The sequence below is a fragment of the Oncorhynchus masou genome, chromosome 3 (genome assembly GCF_036934945.1).
Source record: "Oncorhynchus masou masou isolate Uvic2021 chromosome 3, UVic_Omas_1.1, whole genome shotgun sequence".
NCBI lineage: Eukaryota > Metazoa > Chordata > Actinopteri > Salmoniformes > Salmonidae > Oncorhynchus > Oncorhynchus masou.
Window position 1 is genome coordinate 8,274,361 of NC_088214.1, and position 13,124 is coordinate 8,287,484.

Sequence of the window (13,124 nt, forward strand, 5' to 3'; positions counted from 1 at the left end):
CAATGCTCTAACCACTAGGCTACCCTGCTACCACAGTATCTTATGCATTCTAAATTACCGCACATTTGGAAAGGAAAATGCAATAAATACTCTAGCTGCGCTTCGGTAGGTTGATGGTTGACGGAAGGCTGTGTTGCCCAACCGAGTCCTTTAAAGAATGTCACTGCTGGTAAATTGGATACTTTGTAGTAAAAGTTCATACCATTCACAACCAAAGCTCACGCTGATGTTGGCTTCGTTCTGTAGTTATTATCTGAACCATTCTGACATCGGACCGTCGTCCTCACATCCTCTGAACAGGAGGTTATATTGTCGTCAAGACTTTATATAGGAAGGGAGAGGAGGGCGTGTTTGAAAAGTTTTATAGCCCATGTCCCTTCACAGGGGCGGGCCACTGATTGAGCAGAGCCCTACCTTATGAAAGCCCTAATCTCACATTTTAGAGGCTAAAATCACATTTCATGCCATTACGAATAATTTCATATTCAAACATTTAAATTGAACAACAATTTATAGCCCATGTCCTTTCACAGGGGCAGGCCACTGATTGAGCAGAGCCCTACCTTATGAAAATCCAAATCTCACATTTTAGAGGCTAAAATCACATTTCATGCCATTACGAATAATTTCATATTCAAACATTTAAATTGAACAACAATTCAATGTGAATCCGATAACTCTGATGTGTAGACTTTCCACTGTGGAGTTTGTCATATTATTGATGAGAATGTCTGACAACCAAACTGACATATTCATTAAGTACCACCGCATATGTTCAATTGGTCGGATTACCAGAATATAGTTAATTTCCCCCCACCTTCTGATTTTCCCAGAATCTCTGTTAACCAATGGTTTTGCAAATGTAACAGAGGAAAAAGGGGGGAAGAGGTATTTATGACTGTCATAAACCTACCCCCAGGCCAACGTCATGACGGTGTGTAACGATGTGTGTGTGTTTCTCTCTCCCATCAGGATGATGTGGGCAGCAGGAGCGGTAGCAGCCATGTCTAGCATCACGTTCCCAGCCGTCAGTGCCATTGTGTCCCGCAACGCAGACCCTGACCAGCAGGGTAAGCTAATGCTAGCAAAACTGTATGAGCCTCAATATGACACTGCCCAATCGTAAATTGAGATCTGAAATGTTATTCCAGATCACGTACAATACTTAGTCTCGTAAACTTGCTCTCAAGATTGCAACCTAAATATTCATCATTATTCAAGACCATTGTAGTGAATATGTCAAAGTTATATGGGGAAACGCAGTAGCGGAAGGTTGGGCTGGGCGATATGCCCCAGATATCATATTGCAACATTTTTGACTTATATATATATATATATAATAAAAGTTCTGTTTTCTGAGTAGTTTGTCTGTAAACTTTCCAAATGCTGACAAGACAACAACAAAATAATGAAAAGTGGTTCTGTTTTCTGAGTAGTTTGTTTAAAACCTTTCCAAATGTTGATAAGACAACATATCGAAGTAAACCTGGAGTGACACGATATGTTGTGTGGTTCTTCCTCGGCTTGGGAGATGTTCTGTTCATACCGTATAGGGGGGGGGGGTGTGTGTATGTATTTCGCAATACCAATGGTTTGATTTTTCAATTAACCCAAACTAATGTCTGTATATGTTTTAGGGTGCTATGCCACTAGTTATAACTCACAGGCAGTGGTGGTAAAAATACCTAACAACAATACTTGCGTGAAAGTAAAGGTACCTTAATGGAAAATGACTCAAGTAAAAGTTACCCAGCCCTCTTACTGCTGGTAGGAACAGGCCCTCTTACTGCTGGTAGGAACAGACCCTCTTACTGCTGGTAGGAACAGACCCTCTTACTGCTGGTAGGAACAGACCCTCTTACTGCTGGTAGGAACAGACCCTCTTACTGCTGGTAGGAACAGGCCCTCTTACTGCTGGAGGAACACTTACTGTTGGTGAACAGGTTCTTACTGCTGGTAGGAACAGGTTCTGCTTAGGAACAGGCCCTCTTACTGCTGGTAGGAACAGGCCCTCTTACTGCTGGTGGGAACAGGCCCTCTTACTGCTGGTGGGAACAGGCCCTCTTACTGCTGGTGGGAACAGGCCCTCTTAATGGTTTGGCCCTCTTTTTGGGAACAGGCCCTCTTACTGCTGGTGGGAACAGGCCCTCTTACTGTGGTGGTAGGCCCTCTTACTGTTGGTGGGAACAGGCCCTCTTACTGCTGGTGGGAACAGGCCCTCTTACTGCTGGTGGGAACAGGCCCTCTTACTGGTGGGAACAGGCCCTCTTACTGCTGGTGGGAAAGGCCCTCTTACTGCTGGTAAAGGCCCTCTTACTGCTGGTGGGAACAGGCCCTCTTAATGGAAAACTGCTGGTGACTCTTACTGCTGGTGGGAACAGGCCCTCTTACTGCTGGTAGGAACAGGCCCTCTTACTGCTGGTAGGAACAGGCCCTCTTACTGCTGGTAGGAACAGGCCCTCTTACTGCTGGTGGGAACAGGCCCTCTTACTGCTGGTGGGAACAGGCCCTCTTACTGCTGGTGGGAACAGGCCCTCTTACTGCTGGTGGGAACAGGCCCTCTTACTGCTGGTGGGAACAGGCCCTCTTACTGCTGGTGGGAACAGGCCCTCTTACTGCTGGTGGGAACAGGCCCTCTTACTGCTGGTGGGAACAGGCCCTCTTACTGCTGGTGGGAACAGGCCCTCTTACTGCTGGTGGGAACAGGCCCTCTTACTGCTGGTGGGAACAGGCCCTCTTACTGCTGGTAGGAACAGGCCCTCTTACTGCTGGGACCCTCTGCACACATCAACAACAGTCACCCTCGAAGCATCGTTACCCATCGCACCACAAAAGCCACGGCCCTTGCAGAGCAAGGGGAACTATGACTTCAAGGTCTCAGAGCAAGTGACGTCACCGATTTGAAATGCTATTTAGCGCGAACACCACTAACTTAGCTAGCCATTTCGCATCCTTTACATCAGCTGCCTCTTACTGCTGGTAGAAACAGACAATTACCATCATTTGAGTTTGTTTACTCAGTTATTACATGTATTTTACATGTAACAAACCAAACATTGAAATAGTGGTATGTAAAGTAAAAACCCAAACTGTTCCATGCATCAGTACTGGTATTTAGTGAGATAGGGTTTACCACCCAGCCCTAACTGAAAGTGCATCTTGGCCTCCCGGGTGGCGCAGGGGTTAAGGGCGCTGTACTGCAGCGCCAACTGTGCCATCAGAGACTCTGGGTTCGCGCCCAGGCTCTGTCGTAACCGGCCGCGACTGGGAGGTCCGTGGGGCGAAGCACAATTGGCCTAGCGCCGCCCGGGTTAGGGAGGGCTTGGCTGGAAGGGATGTCCTTGTCTCATCGCGCACCAGCGAGTCCTGTGGCGGGCCGGGCGCAGTGCACGCTAACCAAGGTTTCCAGGTGCACAGTGTTTCCCCCGACACATTGGTGCGGCTGGCTTCCGGGTTGGATGAGCGCTGTGTTAAGAAGCAGTGTGGCTTGGTTGCGTTGTGTATCGGTGGATGCATGACTTTCAACCTTCGTCTCTCCGGAGCCCGTATGGGAGTTGTAGCGATGAGACAAGATAGTAGCTACTAAAAACAATTAGATATCACGAAATTGGGGAGAAAACGGGGTAAAACATTTTTTTTTTTAAAGAACAAAAAAAGAGTGCATCTTGATTGAATGTCTTTGTATCCGTCTCCTAGGTGTTGTCCAGGGGGTGATAACAGGTATCCGTGGTCTGTGTAACGGGCTCGGCCCGGCCTTCTATGGCTTTATATTCTACCTGTTCCATGTGGAGCTGACTGATCTGGACGCTGTAGACAGCCCTGGGAAAGAACCCAAACCTAACATGGCCAACCCTGCTGATGAGGTGAGACTATAGAGGACACACACACACACACACACACACACACACACACACACACACACACACACACAGCCAACCCTGCTGATGCGGTGAGACCGTGGAGGATAGACACACACACACACTGCCAACCCTGCTGACGAGGTGAGACCGTGGAGGATAGAGGACACACACACACACGGCCAACCCCACTGACGAGGTGAGACCGTGGAGGAGTGTATTGGACAGGACTGAGAGACAACGGTATAGGAGTATATATTCAGACAGTATTGATATCATGGTGTCACTCACCTATAAAAACATGGATGTGTCAGCCTTCAGACACACCATTAATAATCTCCTACCTACTGTACATCTGACTGAAGGGACAGTTGTTGGGCACTTCGCTAAAACACACACATCCCCCTTTTTACAGAGACCCTCCCTATTAATCATCAGTTTCTCTGCCCCTCTCTCTCGCTCTTCCTCCAGAGTTCCATCATCCCCGGGCCTCCCTTCCTGTTCGGGGCGTGCTCCGTACTGCTGTCTCTGTTAGTAGCCCTGTTCATCCCAGAGCACAGTGGCCCGGGCGTCCGGCCGGGAGGCTACAAGAAACACAACAACGGGGCCCAGAGCCACTCACACAGCCCTCCCAGTAGTGGGGCCGAGGGCAAGGAGCTGCTACTGGATGGCAGCTGTGTATAACACCAGCCTGGGGGCACAAACTCCACACTTGCTCCCCCTGAGCCCAAACAAGTGAACCATTACTTTCACACATGTACCCAGATGAGTGGCCTCTTCTTCGGGCAAGGAAAATGCATGTGTGTGTCTGAACACCTTGTGGGCTGTGGTTTATCTGAAGCAGCTGAGTTTGTGTGTGTGTGTGTGAGAGAGAGACTGTCTTGGTTGAGCTGATCTCTGCCCTGAGAGTCTTGACAAGCAGGAAGAGGATAAAGGAGGTGGGGATGTAGAGTTCCTGCCAGAGGACTATGCACACTCATCTGTCCCACATGGGCGGGATCTGGTTGGAGTGAAGGTCCAATGTTATCTGAACTGATACTAAGCTCTGTGTGATGTATTTGTCCAAAATGGCACCCTAGTCCCTAAAATAGTGCACTTCTTTTGACCAGGGCCCACTAGGGAATAGGGTACCGTTTGTGATGCAACCAATGTAGCCAAGCAACCCACTCTTGACGACAACAACTGTTCTTTCCCTTAGAAATGGAGTCGACAACATAGTTCTGCTGGCCAGTTTACAAGCTACCAAACTTCAGATTTTATTGACTTTAATATGGCAGATGAGAAAGCAGGTCTTCCTCTGTGTGTCCAAAACAGGGAGAGAAGTTAGTGTATGCCTCCAAAATTACCCCTATTCCCTTTATAGTGCACTACTTTTCACCAGCCTCTGGTGCACTATATAGGGAAAGAGGGTGCAATTTGTGAGGCAAACACTGTAGAACTTGAGGAGAGCCTCTGAAGATCCATCTAAGAACCACTACCCATCCAGATGGGGACAGCACAATAGACATCAACCTTTCATGATTTTTCCAGAGGGACTTGAAGCTAACATTTGACTGACCAACCTCCCATTCCATTGAATATCACATTTAACTGAGTTGTGTGTCAACCACTTTAGTTTTTCAACGTTTACCTTCCTGTCGTCTGTTCCGTTAGATTAGCAAGACAGTTGGATATGTTTCCTGTGTTCATCACACACTTAAGGCGAGTTGTGTTCAAAGTTTTTATTCCAGAGAAATGTTGCCTTGGCAGTGACGTTGTCTTCATATTAATATATTACAACAACCTGTATGAAGACTGTTGTCTGACTGTCTGAGGTGGGTCTGTGATTGTTGCTTTCGCTGCTATTGGAGCCTTGTTTTCTAATTCTACTTCTCACAACCCTCTTCGATGTGAATCTAGGCACAACCGTAGTTAACACACAGACTGGCATGACTTTGTTTTAACTACAGTTGTTAACAGAACTAGACTGGCATGACTTTAGTTCTGTTAACAACTTGCCCATAGACGGTTTCTGGTTCTTTTATTCACAAAGTGTCTCGAGTGCTGATCTAGGATCAGTGTTGCCTGTTGGATCATAGTGAATATGATTATATGGTCGGGGGACATCCTGAGCCAAGATCAGCATTCCTACTGTAAGATACTTGGTGGGTGAAAAGGTTCCCTGAGCTGTAATGTGGGTATCAATGTGAGCACTGGTATTGTTAATGAAACGGTCTGTAGTAATAATATTATTACGTTCAGTAAAAAATCATATCATTTTGTTCTGCGGTAGGATAGTCGGTTAACTGTTGTGTGTGTGGCATTAGACAAGGCTGCAAATGTGGTTTTAGCTCCCGTGTCTGTCCGTCTTTGACTGCAAAGGTGTTGCAGATACTACTGTAAATCTTTGCTGTTGTACTTTTGAAACGATATTTTTTTGTTGTTGTTGTAAATGAGCCTCAAGTGCATTGAAATAACCAAATAGAACTGATTGATGTCAAAATGTTGGACATTTTGAGAATTTCTATTTAGTCAAATTATTAACTTGTTGTGTGCCATATTTAAAAAAAAATTATAATAATTTAAAACAAGGAAGGGGTAACATTAAAGTGTTAGAACATGAAGGACAAACAATACAGCATCAAGACACTATCAAACATGTATCAGTCTGTCTGCAGCAGAGCCATCCTTATGTGTGAGGGTGTCTACTACTACTATCAAACATGTATCAGTCTGTCTGCAGCAGAGCCATCCTTATGTGTGAGGATGGATGGTGCATGATGGATATAAAATGTCAGTTTCCTTTTTCATAATCACAACGTTTGTTTTTGTTAATTTGTTTGACTACTTAAACTTTTTTTTTTTTTTTTGCAAAGTTGAAGTGCTATTTTTGAAGAGCTTTTAACACTTAGATGTTCCAATGTTTTTATTTGTGGTTTTCTTCAACATTTTGGGGATTTATTGAATCTTTAGCTTTAGCATTTAAAAAGTTTAATTTCTCAACGGTCAGTTCGATTTAACAATAAGCTGTTAATTTTGGTTACTTTTGTGAAATTGTATCAATAGATGACATCACTAGCATAATTGAATGTTCTAAGCAATACATGTTGTTATGCCAACCAAACATACTATTTGTAATTTCAACTGGGTGAGCAGTGAGGCCATTAAACGTCTGCTCTACCTGTGTGTCCTGACTGGCACCCTATGGGCCCTGGTCAAAAGTAGTACACTCCAACTGGGTTAGCAGTGAGGCCATTACACTTCTGCTCTACCTGTGTGTCCCGACTGGCACCCTATGGGCCCTGGTCAAAAGTAGTACACTACATAGGGAATAGATATGCCAATGCTCCAGAACATATTGAATTGGACCAAAACCACACTTAAGGACAGTAAAACCAATGACTACGATCCTATATTAATAATTACAATTGATTCTGCACCAGCCACAACACCATTTACACCTCAAACATGTATTTCAGTAAATGTACAAACATTTGTTTACTTAAACGTGTGTGTGTGTGTGTGTGCGCACAAAACATGAGGAAAACCTTCCTCATATTGAGTTGGACCTCCTTTTGCCCTCAGAACAGCCTCATTTGGTCAGGGCATGGACTCTACAAGGTGTTGAGTGTTTCACAGGGATACAGACCCATGTTGACTCCAATGCTTCCCACAGTTGTCAAGTTGGCTGGATGTCCTTTGGGAGTTGGACCATTCTGATACACACGGGAGACTGTTGAGTATTTTAATTTTTTTAAACAGCAGTGTTGCAGTTCTTGACACAAACCCGTGCGCCTGGTACCTACTACCATACCCTGTTCTAAGACGCTTAAATCTTTTGTCTTGCCCATTCACCCCCTGAATGGCACACATACACAATGCATGTCTCAATGATCTCGAGGCTTAAAAATCCTTCTTTAACCTTTTTCCTCCCCTTCATCTACACTGATTGCAGTAAATAATAGAAGTGACATCAATAAGGGATCATAGCTTTCACCTGGTCCCTCTGTCAAGGAAAGAGCAGGTGTTCCTAATGTTTTATACACTCAGTGTGTTAAAAGGAGATGGGATCCTACTGATCTGATTGCTACAGTAGTGTGGCGCAACTATACTGAACAAAAATATAAACGCAACATAGCAACAGTTTCAAAGATTTTACTGAGTTACAGATCATTTAGGGAAATCCGTCAATTGAAATAAATAAATTATGCCCTACTCTATGGATTTCAAATGACTGAGAATACAGATATGCATCTGTTGGTCACAGATACCTTATCATGCTGAAACATGAGGTGATGGAGGTGGATGAATGGCTGAACAATGGCCCTCAGGACCTCCTCACAGTATCTCTGTGCGTTCAAATTGCCATTGATAAAAATCCAATTGTGTTCGTTGTCTGTAGTTTATGCCTGTTTATGCCATAACCCCACCACCACCATGGGACACTGTTCACAACGTTGACATATGTGGCCTGCATTTTGTGAGGCCAGTTGGAGCCGGCTTATGGTAGAGGTAGAGAAATCATGAGGGAAAAAAAAGAAACCCACACGCTGTTCTTGCTAGTATCACTGCTCTTTGTTAAGCTTCACGTATCAGCCTCGAGGCCTTCATCAGAGCGCTAGACAAATTGACATTCAGCTCTGGTGGACATTCCTGCAGTCAGCATGCCAATTGCATTCACCCTCAACTTGAGACATCTGATGCTTGTGTTGTGTGACGACAAAAATTCACATTTTAGAGTGGCCTTTTATTGTTCCCAGCACAAGGTGCACCTGTGTAAAGATCAATCATTCTTGATATGCCACACCTGTCAGTTGGATGGATAACTTGGCAAAGGAGAAATGCTCACTAAAAGGGATGTAAACACATTTGAGAGAAATTAGTTTTTTGTGCATATGGAACATTTCTGGGATCTTTTATTTCAGCTCATGAAACATGGGACCAACCCTTCTACACATTGCGAACATTTTTGTTCTGTATATATTTCTCATACTGACCGTGGTTCTGTGGGTCGCTCCTGTTTTGTAGTCCGATGTGGCCTGAGCCTCCCTTCCCCTCTGTGACTGGACCGGTGGAGGATGATTATCATAATAGCATGTAAACATGGGAATCTAATGGCAAAGTATTTATTAAAGATTTATTGTACATTGAGTTTTGACTTTGTCTTTTGCCACATACAGTAGACTACATGTAAAAAAAAAACATGTACTGGAAACGTGGTCGTGTTTATTAGTGCACATCGTAGCAAAACGTTTTTGCAATGGAAAAAATATATTATTGAACTAAGATGGTACCTCCTGTATTCCGTTTCAGGAATACACTGAACACCACCCAGGCTTCAGAGGACAGAACAAACACAGAACATTCTGTTCTTCGTTAGTGTTAAATTATCTTACTATGGTAGTCATGTGAGGATGTTCTTGTTTTCAAAGCACCTCTCTCCCATACGAGGTTATTCATAAACCACTGATGGAGCCCTTTTCATCTAAGCGGTTAGTAGGAATGTTTAGTTTGGAGCTAGCTTTCCTTCCAATTGGCCACAGATTTTCATGCGAATATTCAATAATCCGCAGTAAAACAATATGCAGGTTTGCCCACCAGAGGATGTTTCCGTCAAATTGATTTATTGTGGATAAAAGGCTATGTGTGACGACACAGTGCATATAAAAATTACTTTTGCGATTTTAATTCCAGTGTGCCGAATTAGCGACAAGTTAAATGGGTTTCCGTCGCATTTTAAACTCGACTGCTGGTAATGTCACAACAAATGTTGCGTTATATAGTAAGTGTGCCCACTCTGGTCCTGGCATATGCATGTGAGCTCTAGCCAACAGCTCGCAGATATAGTGAGGGTATAGTCTACATCAGGGATGGGCAATTTTGATACGGGTAGGAGCCACAAAAAATCTCAACTCGTCGTGAGGGGCTGCAGTTGATAAACGGGTCTGCCCGTTTTACTTAATTTCCTGCAATGCGAAACGTTAACGTAGAGATAATGTAGCAGCCCTCCAAGACCATCACATCCTATACACCACATGCAATCTACTTAAAGCAACTTTTCATGATGGTGTGTCAATATGTGGACGTTGATAATCGGTGTCATTGGGGTCATGTGACCTAACCAGAGAGAACTTGGGAGTGTGCGCGCTCACCCAGTCTCTAGACGACGGCTGAACATTGGAAGAACAAACTGTGCCATGCAGTTCACCAGTCCCAATTTTAAATACATTTTGTAGCTGCATGGTCCGAGCCATAACATGAATCAGAATTCCCCTGTCCCGCCCTATCCTCTCCTGTCATGTCCTGTCCTGTTTTAGTAATAAACAAGTCGTTAAGCCACAAGGTGGCAGCAGTGTGAGGTGGGGAAACTAACCTCTAACATTCTCTCATTAAATCTATGAGAGGGAGAGAGAATCAACAAAAATGAAATAACGATAAGAAATGAACCGTTTCAAATGTTATATTGTTGAGTGTTGTAACAATGTGCAATTAGTTTAAGTATGAAAGGGGAAATAAATCAACAGAAATATGTGTCTGTAATGGGGTCACATTTTGCAGGAGGTTAGGAAGTGCAGCTCAGTTTCCACCTCATTTTGTGGGCAGTGGGCGCACAGCCTGTCTTCCCTTGACAGCCTATGGTCACTGAGTCTGTACATAGTCAAAGTTTTCCTTAATTTGGGGTCAGTCACAGTGGTCAGGCATAACCGTGGGGTGGGGGTTTAACTTGAGTTGAGGAAGCATGTTTTAGGTTTACCAGAGTTACTCCTATAATCTGACAATATAAATCCTTATACAAAATATTACGATAGAAACATGTATGAATTAGCATCCCAGATGCCTATATCTGTACACCGTAGCCTATCGGGCAAGGATAAAGAAATGCATGTCAGTGTCGAACCATGCCGCCCGCATGTCTCCATGTCTCTCTCTTGCTAGGCCGAAACTTCTCTTCCTTTGTGCATATACATACATAGTACAAATAAACAGTGCATTCAGAAAGTATTCAGAACCCTTGACCTTTTCCACATTTTGTTGCGTTACAGCCTTATTCAAGAAAATTGATTAAAAAATATATATCAGCAATATACTACACACAATACCCCATAATGACAAAGCAATTTGCAAATTTATTAAAAATAAAAACAGAAATACTTTATTTACATATGTATTCAGACCCTTTGCTATGAAACTTGAAATTGAGCTCCGGTGCATCCTGTTCCCATTGATCATCCTTGAGATGTTTCCACAACCTGATTGTAGTCCACCTGTGGTAAATTCAATTGATTGGACATGATTTGGAAAGGCACAAAGTGCATGTCAGAGCAGAAACCAAGCCATAAGGTCAGAGGAATTGTCTGTAGAGCTCAGATCTGGGGAAGGGTACCAAAACATTTCTGCAGCATTGAAGGTCTCCAAGAACACAGTGGCCTCCATCAATCTTAAATGGAGGAAATGTGGAACCACCAAGACTCTTCCTAGAGCTGGCTGCCCGGCCAAACTGACCAATCGGGGGAGATGGGCCTTAGTCAGGGAGGTGACCAAGAACCCTATGGTCACTGACCGAGCTTGAGAGTTCCTCTGTGGAGATGGGAGAACCTTCCAGAAGGACAACCATCTCTGCAGCACTCCACCAATCAGGCCTTTATGGTAGAGTGGCCAGATAGAAGCCACTCCTCAGTAAAAGGCACCATGACAGCCTGCTTGGAGTTTGCCAAAAGGCACCTGAAGATTCCCAGACCATGAAAAACAAGATTCTTATCTGATGAAACCAAGATTGAACTCTTTGGCCTTAATACCAAGCGTCACCTCTGGAGGAAACCTGGCACCATCCCTACGGTGAAGCATGGTGGTGGCAGCATCATGCTGTGGGGATATTTTTCAGCGGCAGGGACTGGGAGACTAGTCAGGATCGAGGCAAAGTTGATCATAGCAAAGTACAGAGAGATCCTTGATGAAACCTGCTCCAGAGCACTCAGCCCCAGTCTGAGGTCCTAAGGTTCACCTTCCTTCAGGACAATGACCCTAAGCACACAGCCAAGACAATGCAGGAATGACTTTGGGATAAGTCTCTAAATGTCCTTGAGTGGCCCAGCCAGAGCCCTGACTTGAACCCGATCGATCAAACATGTCTGGAAAGACCTGAAAATAACTGCAGCAATGCTCCCCATCCATCCTGACAGGGCTTGAGAGGATCTGCAGAGAAGAATGGGAGAAACTCCCCAAATACAGGTGTGCTAAGCTTGTAGCAACATACCCAAGAAGACTAGGCTGTAATCGCTGCCAAAGGGTCTTTAACAACAACTGAGTAAAAGGTCTGAATACGAAAGTAAATGTGATATTTCAGTTTTTTATTTTTAATACATTTGCAAAAATTCAACCTGTTTTTGCTTTGTGTGTAGATTGAGGGAAAAAAAACTATTCGATACATTTTAGAATAAGGCTGTAACAACAATATGTGGGAAAAGTGAAGGGGTCTGAATACTTTCCAAAGGAAGCGTACAACAAGTAAAGCACGTCACAACACAACTGATTGGCTCAAACGCATTAAGAGGGAAAGCAATTCCACAAATTAACTTTTTAAGAAGGCACGTCTGTTGAAATTTAAATGTATTCCATGTGACTACCTTGCGAAGCTGGTTGAGAGAATACCAAGCGTGTGTACAGTTGAAGTCGGAAGTTTACATACACCTTAGCCAAATACATTTCAACTCAGTTTTTAACAATTCCTGACATTTAGTCCTAGTAAACATTCCCTGTTTTAGGTCAGTTAGGATCACCACTTTATTTTAAGAATGTGAAATGTCAGAATAATAGTTGAGAGTGATTTATTTCAGCTTTTATTTATTTCATCACATTCCCAGTGGGTCAGAAGTTTACATACACTCAATTAGTATTTGGTAGCATTGCCTTTAAATTGTTTAACTTGGGTCAAACATTTTGGGTAGCCTTCCACTAGCTTCCCACAATAAGTTGGATGACTTTTGGCCCATTCCTCCTGACAAAGCTGGTGTAACTGAGTCAGGTTTGTAGGCCTCCTTGCTCGCACATGCTTTTTCAGTTCTGCCCACACATTTTCTATGGGTTTGAGGTCAGGGCTTTGTGATGGCCACTCCAATACCTTGACTTTGTTGTCCTTAAGCCATTTTGCCACAACTTTGGAAGTATGCTTGGGGTCATTGTCCATTTGGAAGACCCATTTGCGGCCAAGCTGTCACCTCCTGACTGGTGTCTTGAGATGTTGCTTCAATAAATCCACATAATTTTCCTCCCTCAAGTTGCCATCTATTT

At 44.0% G+C, this 13,124-nt stretch overlaps 1 protein-coding gene across 1 annotated transcript in view; it reads left to right on the forward strand.

Annotated features, from left to right (window-relative positions):
• The window catches only part of mfsd14a2 (major facilitator superfamily domain containing 14A2), a 62,930-nt gene extending 54,552 nt beyond the window's left edge, over positions 1-8,378 (forward strand). Inside the window, exons 10-12 of the mRNA XM_064930064.1 lie at positions 973-1,070; positions 3,697-3,863; positions 4,329-8,378. Of these exons, the coding sequence (XP_064786136.1) occupies positions 973-1,070; positions 3,697-3,863; positions 4,329-4,541 (478 nt within the window). The 3' untranslated portion in view covers positions 4,542-8,378. The remainder of the gene's footprint in view (positions 1-972; positions 1,071-3,696; positions 3,864-4,328) is intronic.
• The last annotated feature ends 4,746 nt before the right edge of the window (positions 8,379-13,124 follow it).